The sequence below is a fragment of the Pyrus communis genome, chromosome 17 (assembly GCF_041283825.1).
Source record: "Pyrus communis isolate YQ-2024b chromosome 17, ASM4128382v1, whole genome shotgun sequence".
NCBI classification, from domain to species: domain Eukaryota; kingdom Viridiplantae; phylum Streptophyta; class Magnoliopsida; order Rosales; family Rosaceae; genus Pyrus; species Pyrus communis.
In genome coordinates, this window is record NC_142581.1 from 19,267,443 (window position 1) to 19,276,937 (window position 9,495).

The 9,495-nt window shown below is 34.3% G+C and overlaps 1 protein-coding gene across 1 annotated transcript; it reads right to left on the bottom strand.

The window, feature by feature from the left end:
* Positions 1-8,499: 8,499 nt before the first annotated feature.
* LOC148689573 (uncharacterized) lies at positions 8,500-9,123 on the bottom strand. The gene has a single exon (XM_088688503.1). The coding sequence runs from the start codon at positions 9,121-9,123 to the stop codon at positions 8,500-8,502; it is 624 nt and encodes a 207-aa protein (XP_088544629.1).
* Positions 9,124-9,495: the final 372 nt, after the last annotated feature.

A 9,495-nucleotide genomic window follows, 5' to 3' on the forward strand; every position in this document is an offset into this window, starting at 1 on the left:
AGGCATTTCAGCTTTCTCCTAGCCACAGTCAAGCAGACTCACCAGCTTGGAGCCTCAAACTCGGGACCTCCGTGTTTTTTGTATTTTAAGAGCCGAAATCCACGATATTACCACTGGGCCACTTGATGTGGTTGATTAATTTTGATTATTTAATGAACGAAATTCAATAAAAAATAGTGCTATGGAACCAAACTAGTCTAATTTTTTTTTTTTTTACTTTTATCTTGGGACCCCCCGATTTTGAAAGCCTGGATCTGCCACTGCTCAACACCTTTCTACCATTGTGGTAAATGGCCACTGTTATCTCTTTAAAGTTATTCTTTTCACCACTCTCTTTTTTCACTTTCATTTTCTTTACTGAAACTTCCGCTTTGTTAGAAAAAAAAAATTACATCTTGAATAAAAGAAATCTCAACAAATAAAGGACTTTGTGAAAACATTGACTTTCATATCATTCTTATGTTATTCTTACATAATGCACGGAATTGTTATTTTATATTATTCTTTCAACAGTTAACGATAGCTGAATATGATAAGCAAAGATCCTTACAAACATATTATAAAGACGTGTAGGTTAATAAAAATGTTTTAAGTGAAGACCTATGTTATTATACACAACGAATTACATATCATGTTTGTCAATTATAGTTTACAAATCAATGTTTTGTTTTTTTGGTGGGAACATATCCATGTTTGGCATGCATATATTTCTTCTTCCACGTAGCCACGGATCATTTTGGTCAACTAGGCAACTTCACGCAAGAAATACATCATTTCAAGTGATTTTGATGTATATACGCATCAATACCTTGGGGGAAAAAGAAAAAAAAACCCTCATTCAAACCGACTTTTTTTTTTTCTTTGAAAAACAAACTAAATTAGATAGGAAAATCACAACTATATTCGGTCCTAATACAATCAGAGAAAAGAACATTTCTAGTAGTAGATAAAATATGAGCCTATACATGAATATGTTGAATTGTAAGTCTAATAAGAACATTGACGGAAAAATTGGTTTGTCGATATATAATTTGAAACGAAGTTGCCACAACCATGAAATCTTCTTCAACCATAGCCCTTAATCTCAAACCTACTTTTTTGTTTTTTTTTTTTTGGTCAAACAATAAATTTTTTAGATTATATGTTATATTAAAGCCGACAAGATTCGAACTCACTTGGCGTAAAAGGTAGCACTCATCTCCACCATTGTGGTAAAGGACCACTTGCCAAACCTACTATTTTTAGATGTGCGAATTTTTATTTCCGTTTTATTTGTGCATCATTAGATCTTTAATAATACAATTTTGAAAGAAAACTGTTATTAGCACTCTAAAAATATCATTATTCACTCCTCATAAATGTTTTTTTTTTTCTAATTATAAAAAATTTGGAATGCCAAATGAGATTTTAAGAGTGCTAATAACAATTCTCTTTTGAAATATTTAATACAATTCAATCCATATAGTGGGTTGGCTTCTCGATATATAATATGAAAAGAAGTCGCCAACCATGATATATTCTACCATAGCCTTCATTCTCAAACCTATTTTTTTAGATTTATGAATTTTTATATCTGTTTTCTTCTGTGCAGAGTCATTTGGATGTACTTTTATAATAATTGAAAGCGTTTTTAAAGAAAATATTTTCAAGTTCCAAAACCATTTGAAATGTTTTTTACAAAAAAAACATATAACTTGTGCTTCTTTCAAAAAACACTTTAAGGGTTTTTTCAAGATTAACTAGCATTCTACTTAAAAATTGGATCTAAAGATTTTAACTAAAAACATTTTTAATATTTTAAAAGCACATAAACAAGTAGATTGAAATATTTAATACAATTCAATCCATATGGTGGGTTGGCTTCTTGATATGTAATATGAAAAGAAGTCGCCAACCATGATATATTCTACCATAGCCTTCATTCTCAAACCTATTTTTTTATATGTATGAATTTTTATTTCTGCTTTCTTTTGTGCGGAGTCATTTAGATGTGTTTTTATAATAACTGAAAGCGTTTTTAGATAAAATATTTTCAAGTTCCAAAACCACTTGAAATACTTTTTACAAAAAAAACACATAACTTTTGCTTATTTCAGAAAACACTTTAAGAACTTTTTCAAGATTAACTAGTATTTTACTTAAAAATTGGTTCTAAAAACTTTAACTAAAAACATTTTTAATATTTTAAAAGCACACATAAACAAGTAGATCTTCAATAATACAATTTTGAAATATTTAATACAATTCAATCCATGTAGCGAGTTGGGGAAAACATTTGCGAAAACAAAAATAAATTGAACAAAACATTTGCGAAAACAAAAATAAATTGAAATTCGAACAACTCGGCTAGTCTGGTTGGATACTGGGAAACACATACTTTGCATAGGCCAAAACTACGAAGCCTATTTGTAGGTTTGGTGAATCAAGGAATAAACGCCATGTGTCGGAAGCTTAAGGCCCTTGTTTTTCTCCGTGGACCCTACAGCGTCGCTTTCTCACGTGGGGGTGCATGTGACCTCTTGGCCTCCGAAAAACCCAACATGTTCGACGTTTAATTCCCACGCTTGACTATGAGTCCTCGAGCACATAATTCTTACATTTTAGGTCTGTCATACCAAATGAATTAATCGACTGTGTCTTGCAGTGGTATGTAATTTTGGTAACAAATTAGGGTTGGGTTATTGTAAAAGAAGGTAGAGCTAGAAAGTTGTCTTCATAAATTTTAGAGGTATTTGTTGGTTTGCCTCCTGAATTTGTATAGAGTTGTTAATTTTGTCCTCAACTTTATTTTTAACTAATTACCTTCTTATATATTTTGATTAGCCAATTTTCTCCATAAACTTTAATTTAAACCGATTATCCCCTGAACTTTTATAAATAGTCAATTCCCCCTTTCATGTTATATTTTAAAATTTTCATTCAATTCTTCATACATCCAGTTTTTCATCCTTTTTGCCCTCATAGAATTGTCAATGTTGATTATGTGATCAAGATGGATGGAGAATTGGATGAAAATTTTAGAAATCTAATGACAGGGGAAAAATTGGCTATTTATAAAAGTTCAGAGAAGTAATCGACTAAAATTAAAGTTTAAAGGAGAAATTAGCCAATTATAAAAGTTCAAGAGGGTAATCGACTAAAATTAAATTCATGGAGAAATTGGCAACTCCATACAAGTTCAAGTGACAAATTGACAAATATGTCTAAATTTTAAGTTTGAGTTTGATTGCATTGCAAAATACACACTTTATATCTAAATTTTAAGCTGGGTGTAGCGATTAAACAAATGAGTTTTAATAAAAATTTCCTAAAAAAATTAACATAACCAATATATTGTCTTTAGATTAAATAAGATAAATTAAGTTCTCATCTCTCATTTTACTTTCTTATTAAATAAAACTTTTATTTTTTATTTTTTAACAAGTTCCTTTTGACTTTTTTCCACGTTGTTATTTGAATATTAAATGATTTACATGTCAACATATTTTAATTTTAAAATTAAAATCTTATTCCATTATTTCTAAATGTATTCACTTAGTATTTTTCATATATTTCTATTTTTAATTTGTATCCTTTTTTTAATTTTATCTTTTTAGTTTAATTAGTACCCATATATTTTAGGTTCTTTTTGTGTCCTTACTTTAGAAAACAATGTTGATTTGTTCATTATAATTTCAAATTTTAATATGTACCCTATATTTTTATTTTCATTTGTACGCAGATTTACCTTTTACTTTTTATGATGAATGTACTCATGCTAATTACATGTAATTATTTTATATTTTAAAATATATCAAAAGTTATTTTTTATGAAATATTTAATAACTGTGTGGGTACATTATTTTTTCAAAAACTATGTCAAGTATAATATTACTTTATTGTTGATTTTCTAAGTAATTATTATATTTAAAAATATGATAATTCTCACTTTATTACTTGAAGTATCATGAATACATCAAGTTTTATTTTCTTCCTAGTCTCATACTTAATGTTACATTTTTCTCCAAGATTCATACTTCCATTAAGTTGACCGTTAGACCATCTCCAAGGGAGATGTCAAAAATACCACATAGACATATAACGGTAACAAATGACGTACCATTTACACCAATTGAGATATCAAATATGACATGGAAAAGAAGGCTAAGCTGATATGGACAAAGGGATGTCAAATTTGAAGGTGCCTTCAAATTTGATTTTTGATATTTCCAAAGGCATTCCACTTGCCTTACCTTAAATGCTAGCATATTTAAGTATTATTTGATAATTTTTAAACCAACAACAATCCAACTTTTATTATTTTTGTTTTGAAAAAACATAAATGAAACAATAAATTTTGGCATATCGGGTGGAAGGAAAATATTGATAATATGTCAAATGCCAAGTCAGCCATCAAATTTAAATATGATCTTTTGAATTTAACGTTTCCTTTAAAGATGTTCTTAGTAACTTCATTAAAGCGTGACATGGCTACCACGTGGACGATGACTGTGCACACACGTGTCACTATGACTCCATGTGGAAATTAATTTAAAAAAAAAAACTAAAAAAAAATTGGCAGAATGATAAATAAATAAATTTGTTTTCCTGTTGTCTTCTTCCTAGAGGGAAGAAGTTCGATCTTGCCCTCCCTCCCTATCACGCCTCTACGTCTTCAACCTCGATTTCAACCAATGGCTCAAATTCATCCTCGATTTCCTCCTCTTTCGTTCCCCATAACCCATCGTCTGCTCCCTCGACTTCAACTAATGGCTCCAATCGAATATGTGTGATTTCATCGCATGACGTGCTCAACCCGACAAAGCACATCAACCTCATCTCCTAGAGTTTGTTGCGGATGAAGATGCAGATGTTTGATTGAGTTCGAATTGTTACAAACCTAGGTTGAACTCACACACTCAATCATGTAATTATGTATTTGGTTCGGTACTCAAATGTTGGGAGAATATCTATTATTGATTAAAGAGTAAGCATGGCCTTAAATAGCCTTACAAGGAAAGATGAACGCTAAAAATATGCAGCCCATGTTTTGCAATCCTAGAACGTGGTATAGGACTAAGTCAAGCTAATAACAGAAACAAATAACTTATCCCTAAAGACTAGGGCTTATTATCAATAGCTGAAACAAACCCTACAAATTAGGAACAAACCCTAACAGCTTCAACATCCTCCCTTAAACTGAATGTTGTCAACAATCAGTTTATATTCATGAGTGAATGAACACCCAATAGCTCCCGTAATTTCTGAAACACATCCAGCTTCATAGGCTTAGTCATGATGTCTGCCACCTACTCCTGTGAAGAACAATGAACCAATCCTACAACTTCATCCTTGGTGAGTTCTCGAAGAAAATGAAACCAAACATCTATGTGCTTACTGTGCCCATGCATCACTGGATTTTTTGATAGCTTACTAATAGAACTATTATCACAAAAAATTGTTGTGGACTTACACGGTTCATGATTGAGATACTATAAGACCCTCCTTAACCAAACTGCTTAACATGCACTTGATGTTGCAGCTATGAATTCAGCTTCAGTGGTAGATAACAACTGAGGACCATGAAATTGCCCCCGAACTCAACACAAAAACATGTCCAGAAGTGCTTTTCCTATCATCCAAATCTCCAGCATAATCATTGTCAGTGTACTCGATGAGTTCTTCTCTTCCTCCCTTCTTGTAGAATAGCCCAAAATTCACCGTGCCCTTTAAGTACCTCAATACTCTTTTTGCTGCTTTAAGATGCAGTTCAGTAGGTTGTTCCATGAACCTACTAATTAAACTGATCGCATTGCAGTAAAGTATATAAGACTATCTACGACTCATTTGTACAAAGTGCTATCAACTTCTATTCCATCTTCATCCTTTATTATTTTGAAGCCAGGGACAATGGGATTATGAACTGCATTGCTTTGGTCCATGTTAAACCTTTCCAACACTTTTTGAGCATATTTCCACTGACTAACATAGATACCTTCTGACCTTTGGAACACTTCTAAGCCAAGAAAGTAGCTCATTTTCCCAAGATCAGTCATGTCAAACTCAGTCATCATTGAATGCTTGAAATCTCTAAACATGGACTTATCATTCCCAATGAATATAGGATCATCAACATAACATTTTACCTTCATTCAGCCTTTTGACAAACAAGGTGTGTTCATGTGGGCACTTCTCGAAACCTTCCTTCATGAAATAAGACTCAATGCGGTTGTACCAGGCTCTAGGAGCCTGTTTAAGACCGTAAAAAGCCTTTTTGAGCTTATAAACCTTGTGCTTATGCCCCTTTTGTTCATAACCTGAAGGTTGTGCAATGAATAACTTTTCATTTATTTCACCATGGAGGAATGTCGACTTCACATCCAACTGATACACATTCCAGTCATTTCGAGCTGTAAGTGAGATAATAACACAAATTGTATCCAAATGAGCTACGGATGCAAACACTTCTGCATAATCAATCCCATATTGCTGGCTATACCTTTTTACAACCAGATGAGCCTTGTACTTGTCTACTTCTCCTTTCTCATTGAGCTTCGTTTTGTAGATCCATTTTACCCCAACTAATTTCCTTTCTGATGGCATCTCTGTTAATTCCCATGTATTATTTATCTCTATTGCTTTAATTTCTGAGTCCATTACCTTTCTCCGTTTGTCACTTTTTATAGGTTCCTTATAAGTAATCGGATCTGAATCAGCAAATAAAGCTAGATGAGCCATATCTTCTCCTCGAAGAGACCTTCTCCACTCACATAGTCTCTCATCCACACTGGTTATCCTCTATCTCGTCCCTCTCGGCCAGTTATGTCTGTATGTTCATTGTGATTAGAGTCCTCGATGTCTAGTGTTGTTTCTTCTGTCGCCGATTCTTCTGCATTATTGTCATTCCTTGGATCATCTCCTTCATTTGATTCCCATTTAAGATCAGCCATGGTTTGTCTCTTGATGATTGTCATTCCAGTCCCAAACTTTGTCTTCTTCAAAGACAACATCTCGATTTATCACGATCTTCTTAGTAGTTGGATCATATAAACGATAAGCTTTGGATTCCTCGCTAACTCCTAGTAGAATGCACTTCTTACTTTTATCATCAAGCTTAATCCTCTTACTGTTAGGAACATGCACGAGTGTTAAACATCCAAAAACCCTAAAGTACTCCATCAATGGTTTGGAGCCACTCCAAGCTTCTTCTGGCTTCATATGTCTCACTATTAGGGTTGGACTTCTATTGAGCACATGAATGGGCCAATTCACTGCTTATGGCCAGAAAGTTCTTGGCATTTTCTTCTCTGTAAACATACTTTGAATCATGTTTATAATGGTTCGATTCTTCATTTCCGCGACGCCATTCTGTTGAGGAGTGTAGGCAGTTGTTAATTGCCTTCGAATTCCATGCATGTTGCAAAACTCAGTGAACTCATGTGAAATGAACTCGCCTCCACGATCTGTACGCAGGGTTCTTATGCTTAAATTGGTTTCCTTTTCAACCTTAGCTTTAAAAGTTTTAAACGTATTGAGAGCTTCTGACTTTTCAACCAAGTAATATACCCAAGTTTTCCGACTGTAATCATCAGTGAAGGTAATGAGATACCTCTTTTTGCTATTGAAGATTGGATTAATAGGCCCACATATGTCTGCATGCACGAGTTAAAGGCTCTGAGATGCTCTCCACGTATTCTCTTTTGGGAATGAGTCTCGTTGTTGCTTTCCCACCAAACACTCTTCACAAACTTCCTTGTGTGCTTTGAACTTTGGTAAACCCTTCACCATATTCTTTTGCTGGAGAACCCTTAGACCACTCCAACCCAAATATCCATATCTGCAATGCCATAGTTGAGGTTGATCATCCGTCACAGTGGTCAAACAATGATGTCTTTGTAACTGTATGCCGGCTAGTAAAATGAACATGCAATTTTCTGCCATCATGGTCTCCCAGATTAATCCTCTCTCTAGATGATAAATTCTGCAATTTCCACTTTTGATAAAAATGGCGAGAGCCTTCTCTTGTAGTTGTCCAATACTCAATAAATTGTGTTTTAACCCCGAAACATAAAATACTCCAATGATGACCTGCATGATTCTGTTGACTTCCATACGGACATTTCCTTTTCCTAGCACATCCAAGCTTGAATCATTCCACATCTTCATAGACTTCCTGAATGTATCATCCAAAGTTGTAAACAACTCATTCTTACCACACATATGCAGACTACACATATGATTGCTGCATCTCGAGTCCATGAACCACAATTCTTCTCTGTTGACCTCCTTGATATCCACTTAGGCCATCAATAGCATTTCTTCACTAGTTTCTGCATAGAAACCTTTTGAGTCCTTCCCCTTCTTGGGGCACTCCCACTGAAAATGCCCAAGTTCATGATAGTTGTAACACTCAAGAGTAGTTTTATCTAGACTGTTTCTACCCCTTCCTCGTCCTCTTCCTCTGGAATTGCTGCGTCCACCTCGCCCACCTTGTTGGAGATCATGAGTCACTTTTAGGGCTTACTCATCCACTGAATGTCGCCTCATTCTTTGCTTGTGCACGAGCAAGCTGGTTTGTAGTTCATCAATGGACATGATGTCTAAATCATTCGATTCTTCAATAGAGCATACCACATAATCATATTTATCAATCATTGATCTCAGAATCTTTTTGATGACCACCATATCTTCCATCTTTTCCCCATGAATCCTCATCTTATTGGCTATGGTAAGAGCACATGCAAAGTACTCGTTTACTGATTCCCTTTCCTTCATGTGTAGAATTTCAAACTCGTTGCGAAGAGCTTGTAACTGTGCTCGTTTAACTCTTGTTGTGCCTTGGTATTTCTGCTTCAAGGAGTCCCAGATGTCCATCGAGGTCTCCTTCTTCAATATCGCTTCCAAGATTGAACGATCAATGACCTGGAACAAGTAATTATTGGTCTTCAAGTCTTTTAGTCTCAGATCTTCAATAGTTTTCTTCTGTCCATCTATGAGATCATCTACTGCTACAGGAATTCTAGTTTCCACCAAACTCCAATATTCCTTAGAGCACAAGAAATTCTCCATGAGCATGCTCCAATGATCATAATGTCCGTCAAACCTCGGGATTGCAGGTTGTACAAAGTTGTTTTCAGTCGTCATGGCGTCGTTGTTAAACAATGAAACTAGCGTCAATCAGGCCTCGTGGTGGGGCTCTGATACCAGATGTTACAAACCTACGTTGAACTCACACACTCAATCACATAATTATGTATTTGGTTTGGTACTCAAATGCTGGGAGAATATCTGTTATTGATTAAAGAGTAAGCATGGCCTTAAATAACCTTACAAGGAAAGATAAATGCTGAAAATATGCAGCCCACGTTTTACAACCCTAGAACGTGGTATAGGACTAAGTCAAGCAAATAACAGAAACAAATAACTTATCCCTAAATACTATGGCTCATTAACAATAGTTGAAACAAATCCTACAAACTAGGAACAAACCTTAATAGCTTCAACACAAATCACATT